The 24,945-nt window shown below is 43.8% G+C and overlaps 1 protein-coding gene across 1 annotated transcript in view; it reads right to left on the minus strand.

The window, feature by feature from the left end:
* Positions 1–24,945, minus strand: part of LOC144823277 (sodium channel protein type 2 subunit alpha-like) — a 942,252-nt gene that overhangs the window by 295,740 nt on the left and 621,567 nt on the right. Inside the window, exon 19 of the mRNA XM_078681632.1 lies at positions 7,890–8,044. Within this exon, the coding sequence (XP_078537758.1) occupies positions 7,890–8,044 (155 nt within the window). The remainder of the gene's footprint in view (positions 1–7,889; positions 8,045–24,945) is intronic.

Genomic DNA, 24,945 nt, shown 5'->3' on the forward strand with positions numbered 1-24,945 from the left:
GGAACAGTTTTTATCAAACCACCCTTTGGCGGCCATAGGTCTTGTCTTAAACTGTCGTGTTAAAAGTTTTTTCAAACTGGCCTGTATTTTCAAAAAAGCTTCACGAATGGCATGGGGCTGTTCGGTCGTGGACAAACAGATATATACCTCCTCCCCCCTCATCTTCAGTAGATTTTTCAGGAGAGTGGTTGGATTGATTTTGTCCCATTTGATGGTATAACCGTTAGTAGCCCCCACTTTGATGGGTTGTTCGTACTTGACTTTAGAGTTGTTTTGAATGGTTGTTGAGGGGGGAAACACGAGAGATAAAGACAAGGGATAATGGTCGCCATATAGGTGATCAAGAGTGTCCCACGAGGATATTAGCGGGGCATGGTTCTTTGTGAAAAGTATAAAGTCTATGATAGAGTTTATTTCTCTACCATGGAAGGTTGGTTTAAAAGTTCTTAAGGTGAGAAGTAAATCCTTTGCAAAGTGTAAGTTAAAAGAGGCCATGAGATTATTTAGTAACTCCCCTGTTTTCGAGTGTTGGAAGTGGCTAGGTATAGCTTCATCACAGTCAAACTCCTGTGTGTGGAAGATATCACACTTATCCTTCGGTGAGTTTGGGCAGATGTGACAATTAAAATCGCCCATGAATGCTATTGCGCACTCGCTCCCGGATGTTTCTTTAATAGTTATCAAAGCATCAATGACTTTTTCCAACTGCTCTAGGGGCATATTGTTGTAAAAATTTATGATTAATAATAGCAGGGAAGGGCCAATCTTCATAACAATTATTTGATATGAAACCCTGAGTACCGTTTTTATAATCCTATGCCCAACTGCAACGCTAATATATGTACAAAGCCCCCCCTTATGTCTACCCTGCTTGCTCACTATCGCCGGTGAATGTAAGGTCTGGTAACCAAGCAGATGAATAGGAGAAGTCACCCACGTTTCCTGGAAACACAGGACTGAGTAATGGTTTATCACGTCTAACCAGTCCTGTTGTGTCACTTTCGAGGAAAGTCCTGCTAAGTTCCAGGTAAGGATCTGCAGGTTGGCTGTAATGTTCCTGTTTTCCACCTGGGTAGAACTTGTATTTATGGTGGAATGTGGCTTCAAGGAGAGCGTTGTTTTCATAATATTCATTCTGTCAATTTTTTCTGCCCCATTTTCTAAGCCCTTTTTAATGGTCCTTTTATCAGGATTGCCCTGTATTGGGGATACCTTAGTGTTTATACTAGGTGATTTCTCACTACCCCGATAGTCTGCTTTCTTTTGGGTGAGTCATTCTACGTCATCTAGGCCGTAGAGTGGCTCATAATAATTGTAACAGGGATAGTTCCATTGTGGGGTTGAAGGTGGAAAAAGATGACCATAACCCACAGGGTCATATCTATAGGTCGTAGGATATCTACTTTCCTGGATATATTTGCTATTTTGATAACTGTTATACGAAGGAAATGTGTAGGCCTTTGCTACATCCCCTGAGGGATATTTATTTTGGGCTGGTCTTCTGAACTGTTGGAAATGGAGCTTATCAGAATAGGGTTTTGGTTGGTATGGCTTCGAGGGCATTAAAGCTTCAGGGTAAAAGTAAGAGACTGGTTTAGGTATTATAGATCCCCTATTTGCGTCTGAGAACCAATCAGTTATATGCGTGATAACTCTAGGGTCTTTAAATGTGACAATTATTACATCGCCCTCTATGTCTTTAGGGCGAATGCCAACCCAGTTTGTTCTTCTCACCGTAATTATTTCACCATTTATGTGGGAAGGTAAAGGCCTGTTATTTTTAAACCAGAAAATCGCCTTATTTTTAAGACTGGAGTGGTTTTCATAGCCCCCTGTAGCCGATAGTGGTGGTACCCCCGTTAGAACAATAACGTTCTGAGATGCCGCTGGGGGTAAGTCTACATTTCTTTCAAGTGGGCGTTTTCCAGATGTAGGAGCAGTTTTGATCATGTCTGTTTTTGTTTTTGTGTTGCCCATTCTTGCGGAGGCCATGAGGGAGTTTATTTGTGGGGAGTATACCCGTGTTTTAGGCGGTGCTTTGGGTGGAGGTACTGGAGCTTTATTTAATGGCCTCGACGTAGTTGTACTTATTTGTTGAATTGAACTTCTCGAGTTCTTCCTAATTTTTGGGTCCATGATTGTTTCTCCTGTGTTTGACATTTTCTCTCCCTCTTTAGAGCTAGGTGCCTTTGCTTGGTCCTTATTACTAGAAAAATTGATTTGGGTCGAGCATCCTATAAGGGTATCCAGCTGACTTCCTATTCTCCTCATTCTCTCAACTATTGGTATTAGTAGAGCTTTCATAAGATGTTCCATAGCATCCACAAAGTCTTTAATAGAGGGAGGAACACAGGAGGTCAGTGTATCTCTAGATAAAGAGGGTGACCCTTCTGATATTTGTGACAAGTCTTTGGTAAATAAATCCTTAGCAGGTTTTTGTGCTAAGAAATTTACCTTGGCCGGGCCTCTTTTTCTACGCTTTTTTGGAGGTGATCGGATAATGACCTGTTTCTTTTTAGATTGATTTTTATTGGTCACGGGTTTGTCTACTGGTTTATCTACTGTTTGTATAGGGGGCGCTGGGAGAAACAGTATTTGCTGGTTGGTCCCCACAGATGGTGGTACTTCTGAAATATCTGAGGTAAGATCCTCAGCAACCTTCGGTGAATTGGGAGTGCGCAAATCTATAAGATCAATACTTGAGGTATTAGTATTGATAGGGAAATCCAATTGAGGTGATCCAATTATATCATTTTTTGGAGACGAATAAGATTGAAAGAGTAAAGGAATATTGTCCGTGTTTAATGTGTCATCGTCTATGTTATCCTGGGTAGGGTTTAAAGAATAATCCTCAGGCGTTACTGTGAGGCAAGGGTCACATATGGTGTTTTTAAGATGCTCAATGGATAATCGGCGAGCAATGCGACGCTCAGCCAATGCCAAGTCTTTATCTATTTCAGCAGTAGCTTTAAAGAAGAATTTGTCCAGAGGACCCAGGATAGAACCCCCATCTGATGGAGTTTGAACATCTGTAGCACGCTTAGCCATGAGTAAGAATATACTAGCGTTCAAATAATCGTGGCTGATACAGAAGTATGGTGCTACTCACGTTGGGGGGATTGGCCAAGCCAAGCCTTGTCTGGCCTTGGAGGGCCGTAGAGAGCCCGCCCTTTGCCCGGGCTTCGCCCCGGGCGTCCCGCGACGCTGAGGGCTCGCTCCTTTAGTAGCCCCTCCCGGCGCGTCTAGTGCGTCAGGGAACGCGCCGCCGCAAAGGCTGCCGGGATATGAAGTCCCGGAGCGGCGGCGCGACTGGTGGCGGCGTTTCTTGTGCGGCAGCGGGTCTTCAAGCTGCAAAATGTCTCCTGCCTCGCTCCTTTCTCTTGGCAGAGGTATGTCTCGTTTTTGGCTGGTCCCCCCGCTCCACCGAGGGTTCGCTCCTTTAGTAGCCCCTCCCGGCGCGTCTAGCGCGTCAGGGAACGCGCCGCCGCAAAGGCTGCCGGGATATGAAGTCCCGGAGCGGCGGCGCGACTGGTGGCGGCGTTTCTTGTGCGGCAGCGGGTCTTCAAGCTGCAAAATGTCTCCTGCCTCGCTACTTTCTCTTGGCAGAGGTATGTCTCGTTTTTGGCTGGTCCCCCCGCTCCACCGAGGGCTCGCTCCTTTAGTAGCCCCTCCCGGCGCGTCTAGCACGTCAGGGAACGCGCCGACGCAAAGGCTGCCGGGATATGAAGTCCCGGAGCGGCGGCGCGACTGGTGGCGGCGTTTCTTGTGCGGCAGTGGGTCTTCAAGCTGCAAAATGTCTCCTGCCTCGCTCCTTTCTCTTGGCAGAGGTATGTCTCGTTTTTGGCTGGTCCCCACCCACTCACTCATCCATACAGTCAATCACAGACTCTTTCACTCACCCATACAAGCAGCCACACACATACTTACTCATCCATACAACCACTGACACATGTACTCACTAACCCATAAAGCAACTGACATACCCAAGTACTCACCCATACAGCGCTCAAGCATCCACTCACTCACCCATACAGCCACTGACACATCCACTCATTCACCCATACTCTACTAATTCATCCATTCACTCACTCACCAGTTGAGGTACTCACACACCAATGCAACTACACACACAACCACACACTCACCCATACATACATTTGCACATGTATTCATTCATCCATACAGCAACTGACACACACTCACTCGCCCTTACAACCTCTCACACAGCAATGTACACAGCCATGCAGGCACTCACACATCCACTCACTTATCCATACAGCCACTAACACACCTAGTCCCTCACCCATACAAAAACTGAAGCAACCACTCACTCATCCATATAAAGATGCACTCACTCATCCATCCATGGGTCACCCAGTCACTCACCCATACAGCCAATGGCACACCCATTCCCTCACACATATACCACTCATGCATCGAACTTACCTACCCATACAACCACTGACACACCTACTCACTCACCCATACAACCACTCACAAAGCCTCTCACTCACGAACATACCCATAAAGCCACTCACTAACCTACATACCACTTATGCACAGTCACTCATACATCACTCATATATCCACTCACTCACCCGTACAGCCACTGACACACCCATTCACTCACCGATACTCTACTAATACATCTACTCACTCACCCATATAGCTACTCACACACCCAACCATGCTGATACTCACACACCCACTCATTCATACATACACTCACACATGTATTCAGTCACCCATACAGCAATTCACATACCCATTCAATAACCCATACAACTACTCACACAGCAACACACACACCCATACTGGCACTCACACACCCACTCACTTATCCATACAGACTCTCACAGACTCATTCACTCACCCATACAAGCAGTCACACACACACACATACTTACTCATCCATACAGCCATTGACACATATTCTCACTAACCCATATAGCCACTGGCACATCCACTTACTCACCCATGCACAACACATGTATCCGCTCATTCACCTGTACAGCAACTGACACATCCACTTACTCATACTCTATTAATTCATCCACTCACTCACCCATACAGCTACTCATACACCCACTCACATGCCCATACAGATACTCACACAACCACTCACTCACCCATATATACACTCACACACGTATAAATTCACCCATACAGCAATTGAAAGAAATGCTCACACAGCAATGTACTTATCTATCCAGGCACTCACACATCCCACTCACTCACCCATACAAGCAGTCACACATGCACTAACTCATCCATACAGCCACTGATAAACCCAGCCACCATACTCAAACATAGACCCACTGACACACCCACTCACTCACTCATGCATACACCACTAATGCATCCCCTCACTTACCCATAAAACCACTGACAGGCCCACTCACTCACCCATACACCCACTCACACAGCCTTTGACTCACTCATACACATATCCATGCAACCAATCACTCACCTATTTACCACTTATGCACACACACCAATACACCACTCTTGCATCTACCCACTCACCCATATAGCCACTGACACCCCCCTCACTCAGCCATACTCTACTATTGCATCCACTCACTTACCCATACAGCTACTCATGCACCCACTCACTCATTCTGACACATGGGATTTGCTACACCATCACACTTATGTCACAGTGAAATTGCAACTCTGCAAAATGTAATAAAATGACCTTTAAAATGTATTTTCTCTATAATCAGTGTACTTGTACTATTTCATTTTCTAGGTAAACCTCGTACCTTACACACAACTTTTAAAGTGTCTATATATGGGTTTTACTACTGGCAAAATTTTGCCAGAGTAATGGCCCTCCTGCGATGCCACAAATACGTGCCGGCACAGATCATGCCCACATCACAACTCTAGAAAATGTATTAAAAAACCTGTAAAATGTTTTTTTCTCTACAATATTTAAGCACGCTGAAAGTCATCCATTCCGTATTTCCACTGCTTAGACGTACTTTCATTACTTTGCATTAATAAACCACTTACCTTAAACAAAACTTTTAAAGTGTCTATATATCTATTTCAGTGCTGTTAAAAGTATGCTGGAGTCGCAACCCTCACATAAAGGGTTACGACGGGCCCGCAACTCCCCAAATAAAAAAATATATAAATATAAGCATTATATTAGACACCTCACAAACACCCGAAAAAAACCTTAGAAATTCTCTAAAAAAATAAACATTACAGGGATGTTATAGTGAGAAATAAGAATTAAAAAAAGGAGAAAAGTTAGGATGTTTTTTTTAAAAAATTAGAAATTCACAGAAGAAAACAGAGGTTACAGGGATGTTATAGTTAGGAAATAGAATTTAAAAAAAACCTTAGAAATTCACACAAAAAAACAAAGGTTACAGGGATGTTATAGTTAGGATCAGATTTCACTTGTAATAACCACAGAAATTCAACCGTTATAGTTACCTCAGCTAACTATAACTTACGCCCCCACAATGCACTTCTTATGACCTCACATATTAGATCCTTCATGACATGGTCAATGACATCACTGATGACATCTCAAATGACATCACCAATGACATCATCCAGTGAGTGTAAGTGTTTTGAAAACGTTTCTATGACTAAAAGATATGCACTTGTAATAACGTATGCGTTGGACTAACCATCCACCAAACACAAACTTTCCTAAACACCCAAAATGTTCTTGTGACATTTTGGGTGTTCAGGGCATTTGGAGTTTGGTGGATGTGTAGTTCTCGTGACATACCAAAATATGTCAGTTTAGCATTCTGTGCAGTGTAACTGAAGAATGCAAAAATAACTTGTGATATGTGATGCCTTATAACTGAAGAACACAACAATCAGTAGTGATGTGTATTTTTGATGCATTGCAGCACCATACAACGTGTTCTAGGTATGAGTATTTGTTCATATAACATTAAAATATGCAAACTACAAACATAACATGCATTCTGACTCGTGCATGGTATGTTATTCCACCAGAGTAAATCAAGTGAAATTTATTTGAATTTTACACTCACTTTAAAATGTGAATCTGTTCTCATTTTGCACCATGGTGTCAATCGGGTGAAAATAGCAAAGGACTGAAAATACAAGTGAAAAAAGTATTCATGTCCATGCCCACATTTACCAAGGGTACTAGCATGTGCATATATTACACTACACAAACAAAAGCTCACAAGCACGCCATTTGCTGGGAGGAATTAAGCCACAGAGCGCTGCCAGACCATTAATTCCTAATTCAAAGAGGGATGAGCCAACTAATAAACCTTTCTATCATCTTCCCCCAATGACTTGACCCAACTGTTGCAAATTAGGTACAGGGAAATTTGCAATGCAGGCAGAGGTTGTATATGAAGCCTGCCTGACCCGTCAAGTCACCTATAGTCACACCTACCTAATAGGTGAGAAGGGGAATATTTTTTTTATTTACTCCTGTCACTTAGTAGTGGAAAAAATTTACTTCGTGGTATAGGTCATTTCAAAGCTCATCTTCTGAAATTCACTCACATCAGCATCAAAAGATACCTGGCTTCTTGACAGGCCCCTGCACCATCAAGCACAAGTGTGATGGGACCATTTAATTTGGTCTATTCAACTGGCAAAAAAAACTGACTGGTTAAACAAATAGATCTATTTCGTTTTACAGAAAGACTCTACTTATAACTGAAACTAATACATTTGTGAAAAACACATCAATTCATGATAAAGTTTGATTGAGAAATAAGGAACAAGTTAATTTCAAACAATAATATTTCTGTAAATATATCTTCATGTGTCAGGAACAGGGCTGATCTAAATAATATCAATGTCTACATCCTTATACTTCACATTTTCCATTGTAGCCAAATTGTGAGGAAACTAAAAGCATAGACACTTACCAAGGCACCACTACTGAGGAGGATCATAAAGATAATGAATGTTTCAAACCAATTGTGCTCAACTATGGTGAAGCAGGTTTTTCTAAGATTCCACCAGGTTTTCCAGTTGTCATCTTGGGTGTCAATTTGGCAACATGTGAACTTCTGTACACAATCTGGAACAAAGAATCAAGAAAATATTTCACATAGCTTCAAAGTCACACGTTACATTTGTCGACTTATTTTGTTAGGCATTCATTGAGGGAACAGTATCATGTTTTAAAGTAAGCTTACAACGTTGACTAATTGAGAAGAATCATGGGAAAATTTAGTTTTAGTCACTTTCCTTCTAGAAATAAGATTCACAAAGAAATCATTAAGCTATGATAGGAAGTCACCCATTTAAAAAAAGAGAGAGATTTACTCGTAGCTACACAAAACATATGTTTGCACAACACTCAACTGACAAAACACTCTGCAGAGAGTAGCTAATTAATTATAAAAGTAATGTAGTTGTTTAGGTTTCAATCTAATTACTGACATAAAGCTTTAGCACACACCCAGATTAAAGTTATCCTAAACACCAGCTGCCTTTTCTTGTGTAATTTAAAATTACCATCAGCTTTTGGAACTGCTGAATTATCACTTCAACAGTCTGACAGCATATGGTATGATATGCTTCTCACAAAAAGCCTCTTGCATTAAGAACACAATTCTTACTTGTAAACTTACATTACCCTCGAGGGAAATATTTTAACTCATAAACGAAGCACTACCTTAAGGAACAATACTTTATATGTTTTACCAATCGTAAAAATTATATCAATTTTCACACAATTCAATGATTTTAGTCCACAGATCAGTCATAAATCTCCCACTGATGTTCTTCTCAAGAGCTATTTCTACTGATACATGGAGAAGTCAAATAAGAAGCAAGAACAATGTGCTAGGAGATAAAAAAAAAACAAGTAATAAATCAGAAAACTTTGCATATGCAAGCCCTGCACCCTAATGATATAATAGATTATTAGAAGCCGCTAATGGGGTAATAACATTTGGTCACAATGGAGGAGGGCTGGGTAACTGTAACGAAATTACAAGGACAGTGGTTACTCACACTGCAGTCCCATTCATAGCCCTGTCCAGCCCCCATATTTGACTAACAGTGATATTCTGACCCCTCCATCTCATTTCAATAGGTAGATATCTGTGTGACAGTCCACCTGATACTAATTTGCTTTAATATTTTATTAACACAACTTGCCATCTCAATACAGAAATGACATTTTAAGGAATAGCCATCAGCACATGAACACAGAAGGACAACATCAACATACAGTACAAATATATGACATTCCAGATTTACAATGCAACTATGCATGAATGTATATAATAACTTATCTGTAAAGTCCAGAATTGATAATAGAGGAATGCTTCCTATAAAAAATAGATCTGGCTACACAAAAGTACATCTTTCGAGCAGAACCATAGCCTAACTTAGTATCCTGAAAACAGTACTCGCACATAGAAGTTGAAGCTAATATTAGCCATAAGTACAATGAGCTGAATGACTTCGACAGCTTTGATCACAACATCCTATCACTGAAAAAGAAGAATTAGAGGGGGTGCAGGACAAACGGCTTGCCTGATTTTATTCTGGCAAATACCTAAGAGCATTCTCTGTTGAGTTTAAACCTTCCCCTTAATAAGCCTTGTAATATCTGCAATTACGTATTCCTTACAATACATTTGTTCAAATGTATACATAAGACCTTACTTCAGATGGCATGATTGTAAGCCCCAATTTTATTGGCAAAATGAATTTGAAGGTGCTCTATTAATTTTTGTATGAACTTGTTTATGACGCACTGCACAGTGTTAACAGTATTGTTAGGAACATTCCTAGGAGGGTGAGACTTATCTAACATGGCAGATGCTGTGCCAGGGAGCAGGCTGCTTATAAAGCACAGAGAACTAGTCAAAGGGTGGAATTGTCTTAAAATCTGATTGACCCTGAGCTCCAGCACGATGAGTTACCTGACAGAAGTCAGTTAGTGGCACTGGACTCCTTGTAATGTCCCTCAGGGCTCTTCCATCAGCACAATCCTGTTTAATGTTTATGTGGCAGCTCTTGCTCCTATAATTAGATTTTCTGGGCTTGCCCATACCTCATATGCCGATGACACGCAAATTGCAGTTGCCGTCTCTAACCAAGACAACAATACGGGCAGAAATTTCCATGACTGTATGCTGCCCATCAGTTCATGGATGAGTAATAACTGTCTAAAACTAAATTCTGACAGAACGGAGGTCCTTTTATTTGGCACACTTGCTGTCAACAAAATTTCCATCACCTCACTATTTAAATTATGCACGTGCATGTGCTTATACATTCCTCACTATTAAGTGCTCCCACCAAATAAATCTGCATGCCCTCTCTCCTCATCACAGGCACACGCAACAGCCTCGGATACCAGAATGCTTCATGCCCCGTTCTGAATGCATGATGAACACTAGGATTATGTTGCGCACTCAGATAAATCTCAATGAGGTCGCACTTTTATTCAGTTCTAAGAGACATTCTTGGATTTCACTCGTTCTAAATACCATATGTTTTTGTCATTCCCTCCCTCCCCCTCCCCTCCCTTCTTTCCTTTTTCAGACTGCAATAGGCATTTGTCTCAGGCATTACTTGTCTTGTCCTGAAGATGATCCCAGACTTCTCGAACTCTGACATAAACCTATCCCATGTATTATGCTGTGCTTGAGTACTTTAATGTAATTTATGTAGGCCTAACTGAGGTATGTATTTTTCTAGTCACGATTGATCAATTGCCTGAGCTCTTTTTCTTTCACAGGTTGTATATGTTCCCACACGTATGTTATTCTTTTAACTACCTACATTAAATGATATCATTGTATTTCTATATAAAAACTTCTTTACCATGTTTTTATTAGGGACCAGTGTTCCTGCAAAATACTCTGTACCCAAGGTCCCTTACCATTAAATCGGTTCCCTTGTTCTTGTAAAACCTGCATATGTTGCTGGCCCATCACCAGGCTGATGAGCCTTCCTGAGCTAGAGTGGTGGGAGTAGCTGTCACCTGCACCCTAATAGGGCTGTGCCTGTCCTCTCAGAATGCTGTCTCCACCCTCCTGGAGTGTGTCTGGAGCCAAGGCAGGGCAAGGCAGGAACTTGTAAGCTACAAAGATTTCAAAGACCAAAAGGTCACACTTTTAGAACACCTCTGGATCAAAAGGGCCCTTCCAAGAAGAGAAGGTGAAGAGCTGTCAGGAGTACTGCCTCTTTGCAGTGTGTTTCTTTACTGGGTTGGCCGGCAGTTGCTGCTTCTGTCTGTGGGCAGTGGAACAGACTGGACTTTTACTTTGCTGTATCCTGCTGGAGAAGATTCTCCAAGTGCTTAAAGTAGAGCTTGCCTCCTGTTAAGAAGTCTCAGGGACACAAACACCTCACCTGCAGCCTCCTTGAACACCATTACTGGGAGTTCTGACCTGCCTTGTGGCGCCAATTCCAGTTCTTGGCCGTTGGTGGTCCCTTCTGAATAAAAGCATCAAGAAGACATCAAAATCAATGCATCGTTTCCCAGCGCCTATTTTTCGGACACAGCACTGCAGCGTGGGAGACATTTTCTCACACTGTCGCCAGGAGGCTAAAGACATCGACGCAGCGCCTGTCAGCAGCCAAAGAAACCACTGCATCCCGACTTCAGCGCACAGTGTCTCCTAAGTCCAAGACCCCCGCACTGACTCTGATGCAGGCCCTGTTTGCAGCCACAGCATCGACCTCCAGCACGTCCGGATTTCCACGCATTGCACCTGTGCTCCAATGTTTTTTTGATGCATCACCCACAGAATAGAACTGTCTTGGATTTCCAAGCATCGCTTCCCTCTACAGTCTGAATTCGACTCAACACTTCTCCTGCATGCAGAAGAACTGACGCATTGCCTTCCTGTGTTTTCTGATGCTTCCCTCCTCTGTGGCTGTTTTGCCGTGTGGATTTTGACCCATTTGAGCTACTTTGTGTAAAATCACCACATCCATCGAGCTCTATGGACAGAATAGCTTTAAAACTTTTAAAAGTCATATTTTCAATTGTGTATGTTGGATGTTTATCTTTTTGGACTTGTTTTGTTTAGATAAAGATACATTATTTTTCTATACTGGTGTGGTGTCCATTTGTAGTGTTTTCACTGTGTTACTGTGTTTGTTATGTACAAATACTTTACACATTGCCTCTAATACCAGCCTGACTGCTCATGCCAAGCTACCAAGGGGGTGAACAGGGGTAATCCTGGGTGTTTAATCCCCTTATCCTGACTAGAAGGAAGGGTCCCTACTTGGACAGAGTGCATACCACTGCCAACTATAGACCCCCAATTCTAACAGGAACTCTGACTAATAAGAACACTTATTCAAATGGAAGGTAACATAACCTTCTACTGCTCTACCCAAGAATGGAGGCTACTCAAATGTTGTAGTTAACATTGTTTTTAAAGAGATGTCACCACTGGCAGTCCCCGCATGAGTGTCCCAGTTATTAATTTACTGATAATGCAGAAGCCCTGAAAGTTTGCCATTGTTAAACCATTCCACATACTATAATGAGTGAATCATGTCAGTTTCAAAACTCCAATTGTCTTCTATAGAGATTCAAATGAATTCTTCAAATTCATCAATAATTTGGTATGATCTGGAATCTTCTGTACCCTGAGTCATCAATCATTTTTTGTCATATTTATTTACACCTTTTTGAATCATCAGCTTGATTCTTATATGTAAGCGAGAGGCAATGTTGGGTTTACTTAGCCCACAATAAGATATGATGTAGATCCGTAAGACAAATATATAATGTTCTTATTTTTACATATATTATATAAAAACTGGAACCTGTGCAGTTTACGTCCACAAATTGTATAATGTACACTGTTGTAGAGAAAGTGCGAAATGGTATTTTATACTAATGTGTTAGTTCTGTGAAAACACTGGGGCTACACAATATTTAATACCAATATCCCCAATAGCAAAACCACTGGTATTTCCCAAGCACTAGGCAAACCTCATTTCACATGCCAAAGCTCAAAAACCTCCAACCAACAGGTGTGTTTGGCCTTGCACTCGTCTATAATTCACAGACCTCCCAAGGGAATCGACTAATCATTTCAGTTTCTCGGAGGGTCTCTGGTGGGGGCTCTGTGCCAGAGCAGGCCGCTCAAATGAAGTGGACACTCTGGACCTCTATCAAAGGCAGGCACAGGGGATGGTGTAAGAGTGCAGAAACTAGGACCAGAAATCAGGGCTACCGCTCAAAGTGTGTGTGGCACTGCACCAGTCTGCAGCTTTTGCAGGTGGGACTGAGGATGCAGCCTCCAGCACTCTTAAAGAAGATACATGACTTTTGTCACAGCTGTACTGAAGGCACAAAGCCAGAAAATGCGCCAGTGCAACTTTTTTCTGGAGAATCTGTTAGCTCCCCTATGGCTAACAAACTATAGGAGACTGGTCCCCTCCTCCAGGCAATAAGGTGAATCAGACTGATCTCCTTCTAGTCCAGTGCTTAATTTGTAAAAGAGTACAACGCTCTGCTTAGAAGCCGACGGCTGGTACAATTAAATGTTGGTGCACCCAATACCAAGGCCTTGCAATTTTAAATCTGACTCAAGCCTCCTTAATCCACTAATAGGCACTCCATGGCCCTTTGTTCTACTTTCGCGAGATTCTACTTTCTCAACTGATGATGGTTTTGCTGTCTTTCTCTTTCACCGTCTTTATGCTTTGTTTGTTTTTCCCTCACTTGCTCTCAGTATATGTCTGATGCAGAAAATAATTGCGAGTCCCCAAAAATAAGTGCTGGCAGGGATGGTTTTAGGGAAGTGCAACCAGTGCAAATGGACCTGGCACTAAATATGGGGTTGCTGTGATTAGAAATAACTCATTGGTTTAAAAGCACCTGCTACAGAGTTACTTGTGTATCCAGCAGCTTCCAGTCAAAAATTAAAATATCCAGATAACTCTGGTAATAAATATTCTTGCAGGAGAGACATCTGAGTTTCGCCTTGTGGCAGTTTTGACTCATCATAAAGAAACACAAAGGCTTAATATGCCTGCTGCAAAGGATGTGTCTCCTGCAGATCATAGAATTGTATTGTATGTGGATAGCTCAGTGGGATACTGATTTTGTCACAGACATATTTTTGTTACTTGAAGTTCATAAATTACAGTCCTAATATAGCACAGTGACTATGAACTGTCACCAAAGAACTGTATTCAAACTGCATGGTATAAGTTAGAAAGTTGTGCTTTCCCCCAGTTTCACTATCCTAATGTTGCTAAATGTTGAGGTACATTTTGAATCCTGAGTTTGAGCTTCTCCATACCAAATACTTAGCAATCCTCACTGTTTTATGTAGCATTTCATATAGAGTGATTAACACACATGTGATTCATTGATTCATTCATCATTTGTGGTTCTCCAGACTTAGCATTCTTAAAACATGGGTCGACTACACCTGAGAGTACTCATTGTCTGATGTAAAATTTCGTACTCATTGATTTACATACTCGCCTCTATATAATGTGTGTGTGATGTAAAGTGCCCTGACAACCTACACTGGCATGAGTAGCACTATAAAACAAATGAAATGCATGTGAGAGCGGTGCAATGGAGAGATGAGGGGAACTGTTGGAGGTTGGTTTAGGGAATCCGTGGAGAAGGAGGTCATTGGGAGGGCGGCTAATAAAGATTGTGGCACTGGGCACCACCAGCACTAAAGCTGGCCCTGAGTGCTCGTGGCCCCCACTGTCAACCACAGACTCAAATTAAATATTCTTCTAGTCAGTGATATTTGTTTACTGAATATGACTCTTCCATGGGCTTCTTCTTGCGGTGGCTTGTCCTTGTATGGAAAGTTTTCCACATCCAGAATTTGAGAGGGAGGCCTTTATTGCAGGGTTTCCAACTAGAGAGCGGCCAAGTACCAAATCGGGCCAGGAGCAATTTGAAATTTAACACTCGCCTTCCCTTAATATGAACCAGCGCTGTAGGTTTTTTGGCATTTACGCTAAATCCATCTTTCTCAATTCATTTCAGGTCACATTTTCATAGCACCTAGAATTAGCTTGTATCTAGATGTTGTGCACAATTTACTTCTAGGATCAGCTATTCATAACAACAAGTCTTCTATCTCTTCTTAAGGCAACAACATCTACTGTATTTCTGATCTAATCATTTCTAGCGGGCAGGATATCAGTATGTAAGTATGTTGGGGTTTTTATGTATGTATGTGCTAGAAATTGGGTTCCTGGTTGACTGGGGTGGGAGCCCTGGTCAAGAAGTAACCAGAATCCTAGTCAGGGTAAGCCACAAACACACCCTAAATTAACCTTTGCTCACCCTCTGGTGGCTTGGTGCAAAGCAGGCAGACTTAACGTAAGAGGCAATGTGCAAAGTATTTGTGCAACACTTCAAACAGTGACACAGTGAAAACACAGCAAAAAGACTCCACATCAAGTTAAAACAATAGAGTACATTTTTATGAACAAAACAAAGCCAAACCAACAAGAATCCAATAATCAGAACCAGAGTCATGAATTTTGAAATATTAAAGAAAATTGTACTGCTTGTAAGCATAAAGCGCCAACGAGGGATATCTGGTTGTGTTAGACCAGGGAAAATCCAAAAGTTCAGGTTGACCACAATGGAGCACTGGTCTGACACGGGGACTAGCCGTGGCCCACTAAAAAGAACCTTAGATGCGTCATCGACAGAGCCAAGATGTGCGAAGCGAAGAGGAGATACGTATCGAACTGAAGGTGATGCATCAGGCTGAACAGTGCAAAGTCAGAATTGTGTCCGAACTGGAGTTGAGAGGCGGGAAACAAGGAGGCAATGTGTCATCGTCAAACCACTGAGGTTAAGGCGATGTGTTGGTGCCGAGCCACACAAAGTCGGAGATGCATCAGAAACTGGAGATGATGCGATGTACAGTCGGTGGTGCGATGTACCTGGTCCATGCCGCAGCTGCGATGTTTAAAGGGAGATATGCCGATTCCAATCGGCGAAACGTTGTAAATGAGTGGGCTCTCACAGTTGCAGCACGTTACACCAACAGCCAAGTGCCAAGGACAGGATTGGGACCACTTGGAAGGGCAAGACTTGTAGCAAGCCAAGTCCAGGTGCTGTTGAAGGTTAATGAAAAGTCGTTGATGTCCCAGAGACTTCGAACAGGGGGCAATCCAGCATGCTCTTGAAGTCACTCTACGTTCAAGTGAGATGGAACCATTCCTTCCTCAGCCGGGCAGAGAGTAGCAGGCAGCAAAGCAGAACAGCAGAAAAACAGTTCTTTCAGAGCAGCAGTTCAGCAGAGTGGCTGTCTTGTACCAGAACAGTATTCCTTCCTCCTGGCAGGGTTCTTTACAGGTCCACTAGTGCACTGATTTGGTGGGGCCAGAGACCCAGTACATATACCCAGTCGTGTGTTTGGAGGGGGTGGCTTCAAAGAAGGGTTTTGAAGTGCACAGAGGTCTTCCTTCCCATCTCTGGCTCCAGACTCACTCCGGGGAGTATGCAGCCCTTTGTGTGGGGACATGACACAGCCTATTCAGGTCTATGTGTCAGCTCCTCCCTTCCATCCTGCCCAGGGTGACCCATCAGGATGTGGATGGCCACTTAGTCACACCTAAGCTCTCTTTGCGTGTGGCTATCTAGAGAGAATGTACAAAGTTCAGCTGTCATTCACCCCAGACATGTATTGGAGACAGGCTGCAGGCACACAGGGCAGGAATCAGAAAAATTCCATTTTCTAAAAGTAACACAAAACAATGATGGACGTAATGCTGTATATTGTCAAACAATCACCCCAGTCCAGAGATCTGGGCCTAAATCAATTGATTCTTTTGCTCACCATGCCATTCCAGTTTGGACTCAGCCATATGCAAATCAGTTTTGATCCTGCTCCCCATGGGAACAGTACAGCCGGAACTGCCAGGCCAGGTCCTCCATGGACAGGAAACAAGCATCATTGGACTGGATTCGGGGTATATCACCCCATATTAGCCAGGCTAGCTTAAATCCAAAAGCATAGTGAGTACAAGACCCAAGTCTGGGCATACCATTCCCCCAGGTTGACTATTGCAACACAAAAAGATGATGGACAGAATGCTGAACATTGTCAAACATTCACCCCCAGTACAGAGATCTGTGCCTAAATCCATCATTTCTTTTTGCTCACCATGCCATTCCAGTTTGGACCCAGCTATATGCAAATCAGTCTTGAACCTGCTACCCCTGGGAGGAGTCCAGTCTGAACTACCAGGACACGTCCTACCTAGACCTGTAACTAGCATCCTGGGTTTTGGGCTATCACCCCTCATTAGCCAGGCTAGCTTGAATCCAATGGCATATTGAGCATGAGACCAACGTCTGGTCATACCCTCCTACTCAGGGTGACTATAGCAAAATAAAAAGATGGTGTTCAGAATGCTGAACATTGTCAAACATTCACTCCCAGTACAGAGATTTGGGTCTAAATCCATCATCATTTTGCTCTCAATGTCATTCACTTTGGACCCAGCCATATTCAACTCAGTCTTGACCCTGCCCCCCATGGGTACAGTCTGGCCGAACTGCCAGGCCAGGTCCTCCCTGAACCAAAAACAAGCATCCTGGGACCGGTTTCAGGGTATCACACATCATAACCCAGTCAGAGGATGCTTGTTTACAGTAGAGGGAGGGCCTCGTCTGGCAGTTTGGGCTGGACTGTTCGCATAAGGAGCAGGGGCAAGACTGATTTGCATATAGTTGGGTCAAAACTGGGGTGGCACGGTGGGTAAAAAAATGATGGATTGGGATGTGGCCCGAGCAATTGCTGGTAGCTTAAGTTTAAATCAAGCATTCCATCCATCATCTTGTTGTTTTTGCGGCCTTAGGTGCACAAGGTGTGCCATGGTCTGGGGCTAACAGTACCACTTGATTCAAGCTAGCTGGGCTGATGAGGGGTGAAACCATGAAACCGGATGCTTGTTTCCATGCCAGGGAAGACGTGGCCTGGTTGTTTGAATTGGACTGATCCAAAGGAAAGCAGGGTCAAGATTGATTAACATATGGCTGGGTTCAAACTGGGGTGGCATGGTGGGCAAAAAAACAATGCTTGTTTACAGTCCAGGGAGGGCCTCGTCTGGCAGTTTGGGCTGGACTGTTCGCACGAGGAGCAGGGGCAAGACTGATTTGCATATAGCTGGGTCGAAACTGGGGTGGCACGGTGGGTAAAAAAATGATGGTTTGGGATGTGGCCCGAGCAATTGCTGGTAGCTTAAGTTTAAATCAATCATTCCATCCATCATCTTGTTGTTTTTTCGGCCTTAGGTGCACAAGGTGTGCCATGGTCTGGGGCTAACTGTACCACTTGATTCAAGCTAGCTGGGCTGATGAGGGGTGAAACCATACAACCGGGCCCAGGATGCTTGTTTTCATTCCAGGGAAGACGTGGCCTGGTTGTTTGGATTGGACTGATCCAAAGGAAAGCAGGGTCAAGATTGATTAACATATGGCTGGGTTCGAACTGGGGTGGCATGGTGGGCAAAAAAACAATGGTGATTGGGATGCAGACCAAGAGATTGACAGTGGCCGAGATTAATGCAAGCATTTCATCTATCAGCTTGTTGCTTTTGCCACACTAGGTGTGCAGTCTATGCCCAGATGCTGGTTGCAGGACTCACTGTGCCACTGGATTCAAGCTAGATGACTGATGAGAGGTGATACCACAAAACAGATACCAGGATGCTTGTTTCCAGTCCAGTGAGGACATGGCCTGGTTGTTCGGACTGGACTTATCCCAAGAGAAGCAGGGTCAAGATTGTTTAACAAATGGCTGGGTCCAAACTTGAGTGGCATGGTTGGCAAAATAACGATGAAGATTAGGATGCGGACCAACCGATTTCAAGTGGCTGAGAATAATGCAAGCATTTCATCTATCACCTTGTTGCATTTGCATTTGCTGCAATAAGTGAGCAGGGTATGCAAAGATGCGGATCCCAGGCTCACTGTGACACTGGATTCAAGCTAGACTGGCTGATGAGAGGTGATACAACAAAACCGGTCCCAAGATGCTTGTTTCTGGTGTATGGTGAACCTGGCCTGGCAGTTCGGTCTGGACTGTTACCAGGGGAACAGGGTCAAGGCTGATTTGAATATGGCTGGGTCGATACTGGGGTGGCATTATGGGCATAATAACGATGGATTGGTATGCAAACCTGAGCGATTGCCAGTGGCTGAGATTATTTCAAGCATTTCATCCCTCAGCTTGTTCTTTTTGCATTTGGCTCCCTAAGTGCGCCGGGCATACCCAGACGTGGGTCCCAGGCTCACTGTCCCAATGTATTCAAGCTAGCTGCACTGATGAGGGGTGATAGCATGAAACCTGTCCCAGGATGCTTGTTTCCAGTCAAGGGAGGACCTGGCCTGGCAGGTTGGGCTGGACTATTCCCAGTGCGAGCAGGGTCATGACGGATTTGCATATGGATGGCACTAAACTGGGGTGGCATTGTGGGCAAAAAGATCCCGACTCCCGAATGCCTCCTCCCGTCCCAGAAGTCTGAAGGCTGATCTATCTATCAATGGCATCCGTAACTTACTCCTCTCATATACCAACTCAATAGGCGCTGACAAGACCTTCCAGGGTCAAATCCAAGCCAATCAAGCTAACTCTTACAGATAACTCTCCCACAATCTCAGAGGTATAAACAGAGACAACCTCAAGCGCGTTAACATCCTTCAGATTCCTCCCTGCAATTCTACTTGCCAACTAAAATGTGTACTTCTCATCTGCAGGTCAGCTACGATGTCATCCTAACTAATGAGCTTGATATCATTATCCTCACGGAAACCTGGCTAAACGGCTCTTCCCCTCATATGCTTGATCTACTAGTCCCGCCCAGTCAAGACATAATTTGACTGGACAGAACTAGGAAACAGGGGTGAGGGATAGCTTGTATACACTGAAATACTCTCTCTGTATCTCAATCAGAAGCTGTCACCTTGCCCTCCAGTGAATATATCTGCTTCAACTTCTCAAGCAATAATGTCCCTGTCTGCAAACTTCACACATTCTACTACCCCCATGGAGATAATATGTCCTTCCTTGAACAATTCATGGAAATCATCTCATCCAATGATGACCCTCTACTGACCCAAATATTCCTTGAGACTTCAACTTCCACTGGTCTAACCCAAATGATCATGCAGTAAACTGTCTAAAAACCTTGCTATTGGATCACGATCTGACCCAATTTTGTGACAGCCCAACCCACAACAAGGGCGAAACACTGGACCTTATCAAATCTAAAAGAAATGCCATCACACTGTATTCCATTATCTCATAGGTAATTTGTCTGACCACTACAGCATCATCTCCTTTATCAACCGGGAGGCATTCCAGAAGGGGGACCAACCCAAGAAAACAAAGCAGTGGAAAAGGCACTTCAGAAACATTAATCCCGAAGTCTTCGCAACCTGATATAACACTGCCTTGACACCCCAAGTAGGCATGAAAGATGTGTATGACCTTACATACTTCTATAATTCCTCTATCTCTGCTATCTTGGATTCTATCGCACCTCTACAACAACAAAAAATGCTTCCGCCAAAATCTCCAAACGTTGGTTTAACAACAACCTAGACTCTGAACGTCGCTGTCTAAGGTCATCAGAAAGAACTTGGAAATCAATACCCTTCACCGAACACTTAAAACACAATAGCTTGGTTAGTATCTCTCACAACAAAATATCAAAGATGCAAAAGCCAATTTAAAGTGCTCTGATGCCCCCCTGGGTCATGTTCGTGTTATACAAAAATGTATAAATAAATAAATAAATAAATCAAGAACTACATTTATCACCAGGATGTTTTTGCATTTGCTGCTCTAAGGGCGCAGGGCATGCCCAGACGTGGATCCAAGGCTCACTGTGCCACGGGATTCAAGCTAGCCTGGCTGATGAGGGATGATGGTCTGAAACTGGACCCAGGATACTTGTTTTTGGTCCAGGGAGAACCAGGCCTGGCAGTTCGGTTGGACTGTTCCCATGGGGAGGAGGGTCGGGACTGATTTGTATATGGCTGGGTCAAAACTGGGGTGGCATGGTGGGCAAATAAAACAATGCATTGGGATGCGGCCCGAGCGATTTCCAGTGGCTGAAATTCATTCAAGCATACCATCTACATTTGCCACCCTAAGTGCACCGGTTGTGCTCAGATGTGCGTCCCGGGCTCACAGTGCTACTGGATTCAAGCTAGTCTGTTTGATGAGGGGTGACAACCCGAAATCAGTCCCAGATTTCTTGTGTCTGGTCCAGGCAGGACCCGGTCTGGCAGTTTGGCTGGAATTTTCCTAAGTGGAGCAGGGTCAAAACTGATTTGCATATGGCTGGATAAGTACTGGAGTGGCATGATGGCCTAAAACAAAATGGATTGTAATGCAACCCAGAGCGATTGCCAATGGCTGAATTTAATGCAACCATTCCATCCATCACCTTGTTGTTTTTGCAGGTGCCACGTAGGTGTGCCAGGTATGGTCAGATGTGGGTCCCAGGCTCACTGTGCAACTTGATTCAAGCTAACCTGGTTGATGAGTGTTACCCCGAAACTGGTCCCAGGATGCTTCTTTCCCATCCAGGGAGAACAGGGTCTGGTAGATCAGGTTGAACTTTTCCCATGGGAAGCAGCGTTAAGACTGATTTGCATATGGCTGGTTTCATACTGGAGTGACATGGTGGGCAAAAAAATGAAGGATTGGGATCCAACCTGAGCGATTACCAGTAGCTGAGATTAATTCAAGCATTCCATCCATTACTTTGTTGTTTTTGCATTTGCAGCACAGAGGTGGGTCTCAGGCTCACTGTGCCACTAGATTCAAGGTAGCCTGGCTGATGAGGGGTGATACCCCAAAACTGGATACAGGATGCTTATTGCCAGTCCAGGGAGGACCTGGGCTGGCAGTTCTGCTGGACTGTTCCCATGAGGAGGAGGGTCAAGACTGGTTTGCATATGGATGGGTCCAAGCTGGGCTGGTATGGTGGGCAACAAAATTATAAACTGTGATTTGGCCCGAGAGATACCAAATTTGGGTCCGGGGCTCACTCTGCCACTGGATTTAGGCTAGCCTGGCTGATGATAGGTGATACACCAAAACCGTTCCCAGGGTGCTACTTTCCTGTCCAGGGAGGACCTGGCCTGGCATTTCGTCTGGACTCTTCCCATTGCGTGCAAGATCAAGACTTATTTGCTATGGCTGGGTCGAAACTGCTGTGGCATGATGGCCATAAAAACGATGGATTGGGATGCAGCCCTGAGCGATTGCCAGTGACTGAGATTAATTCAAGCATTCCAAACATCACCTTGTTGTTTATTCATTTGCCACACTAAGTTCGCCGGTATGCCTAGACGTGCATCCTGGGATCACTGTGCCACTGGATTCAAGCTAGCCTGGCTGATGAGTGGTAATACCCTCAAACCAGGCCAGAATTGATGTTTCCCATCTAGGGAGAACCTGGCCTGGCAGTTCGGGCTGGACTGTTCCCATGGGAAGCAGTGTCACAACGGATTTGCATACGGTGGGATCCATACTGGACTGGAGTGTCATGGTGGGGAAAAAAACTATGGATTGGGATGCACCCCGTGTGATTGCTACTGGCTGAGATTAATTTAAGCATTCCATCCATCACCTTGTTGTTTTTGAATTTGCTGCCCTATGTGCATTGAGGATGCCCAGCCGTGGGACGCAGGATTACTGTGCCACTGGATTCAAGCCAGCCTGGCTGATGAGGAGTGCTACCCTGAAACTGGCCCCATGATGCTTGTTTCTAGTCCAGGGAGGACCTGCTCTGGCAGTTCGGGCTGGACTATTGCCACGGGAAGGTGGGTCAAAACTGATTTGCATACGACTCGGTCCAAACTTGGGAGGCATGCTGAGCAAAAAAACAAACAATGTATTGGGATGTGGCCCAAGTGGCTGAGATTAATTCAAGCATTCCATCCATCACTTTGGTGTTTTTCCATTTGCCACCCTTCGTGCAAGGGGTATGCCTGGCTCACTGTACTACTGGATTCAAGCTAGCCTGGCTGAGGAGGGCTGATACACTGAAACTGGTCCCAGGATGCTTGTTTCCAGTGCAAAGAGAACCTGGCCTGGCAGTTCGGGCTGGACTATTCCCACGGGGAGGAGGGTGAAGACTAATTTGCATTTGGCTGAGTCCAAATTGGGTTGTCATAGTGGGCAAGAACATGATGGAATGGGATGCGGCCTGAGCGATTACCAGTGGCTGAGATTAATTCAAGTATTGCATCCATCACCTTGTTGTTTTAGCATCTGTCACCCTAAGTGCACCATGTATCAGCGGAGGTTTCTGAGACTGGGTGGAGGGACTATGCCCTTCCAAATAAATGTATATCGACGGTACGGTAATTGCAAAAAGCAATTACCATCCTTTTTTAAAATATCCTGAAGCGTTTGCTGCCTATGCCTGCTGAGTACTTTCTACAAAATGGACATCAGGCACCTATAATTTAGACACATGCGCTCGGGTGCATGTGTCTATTGGCAGCAGTAAAAGTTAAGCAGTACGGGCTGTCATGCTGCCAATCAGATTCTACAATAATTGAGGTCCTCTGGAACTGCCCAAAAATGATGCTTGAGAGTGTAGGCCCGGGTTTGTACAGTATCAGGCCTGTACTCCTGGGTCTGCTTGTCTATCATTAGCTGCCTTTTAGCACTCCTCCCTTTCCCAAGTCGTCACAGAGGGTTGCAGCATTACCAAGTTGGCTGTCATGTGCTCTAAACAGTCACATGACGCATGCTTCTGCATCTCGTGTATTCTGTTTAGAGCATTCCAACACCAGCAGAAAAGGTCTGAGAGGTGATTTTACAAGCTGGGCCTCGTTGAAAGCACCACCATGGACTGCTGGTGTGCAGCGCCTCTATCTACTGCGGCACCAAACTACAAGACTACTGAGGGTGAGTGGTGTTATCTCTACTTCGCTGTAGTGTCGGCTCACTTTATCTCTCATCCTCTCTTACTTCTTCCTTTTCGCCAATGTCCCCGGCCTGTCGCTTTCTCATTTTCCTGCTATTTTCTCTCCCTAGTACTTCTCTCAAGTAGCAGCAGCAGAGACAAACCGGGACGGTGAATTCCAATAATTTAAATTAAAGGCTTCAAAGTGTCATTCAGTAAGTCTCCTGTGCTGAGAAATGAACACCAGGCAGCTAATCAAAATCAAGACTTCCTCCCAGGGTGCCTCCTGACCTGAAAGAAATGGAAAAGTGCACTACAACGAGTTAATCTGCAATTGTAAAGAGTAATCTGCAAGTGTAAAGTATGATTGGAAGCTGGGTACTGGCTTTAATTCATCAAATCACTCCAAGGTTTGTGGCAAAGATTTACTGTTTTTGAGTAGTAGTGCAAAGAATTAACAAAAGACTCTGAGCTGTGAAGTGTGGCTTTTAATTGTAAGTGTATTTATGTAGGGCTTACTACCCCTGACCAGGCGTTGAAGGGACAGTTATGTAAAAAACAAAAGCAATGCCTTATATACAGTATTGGTATTACTAAAATCTATATTTTGGAAGCACATTTTATCCTAAAACATTTTGCGCATTTTGTGGCAATCTATATTACTGTTTGCAATGCAAGTTTAAAAAGATGACTAGCATATTCACAGCGCTTTCTGTCACAGGCTGTGACCTTCTACCACTAAAAATACAGACGTCACTATTCTGCACTGCACCAACCAGGATCTAATTCTGTGTTTCTCTGGTTACACACAGACATCTGCAGTGCATTAACTAATAGACTTTCATAATGTACTATATTGCATTTGCCACCGAGTACCAACGTTTTAAATGTATTTTTCACTTCATTTCCATGCTATTTTATATGTAGCTACCTGATGGTGAAACTTGCAGATTATTATTTTTTTAGCCACACCTTTTGTACAACTGACATTCTGAAATCACTTATTTAAAAGTGCTTTCATATGTCATAATAAAGAAAAGAGAATTTTGGTGAAAT

The sequence above is a fragment of the Lissotriton helveticus genome, chromosome 3_1, assembly GCF_964261635.1.
Source record: "Lissotriton helveticus chromosome 3_1, aLisHel1.1, whole genome shotgun sequence".
NCBI classification, from domain to species: domain Eukaryota; kingdom Metazoa; phylum Chordata; class Amphibia; order Caudata; family Salamandridae; genus Lissotriton; species Lissotriton helveticus.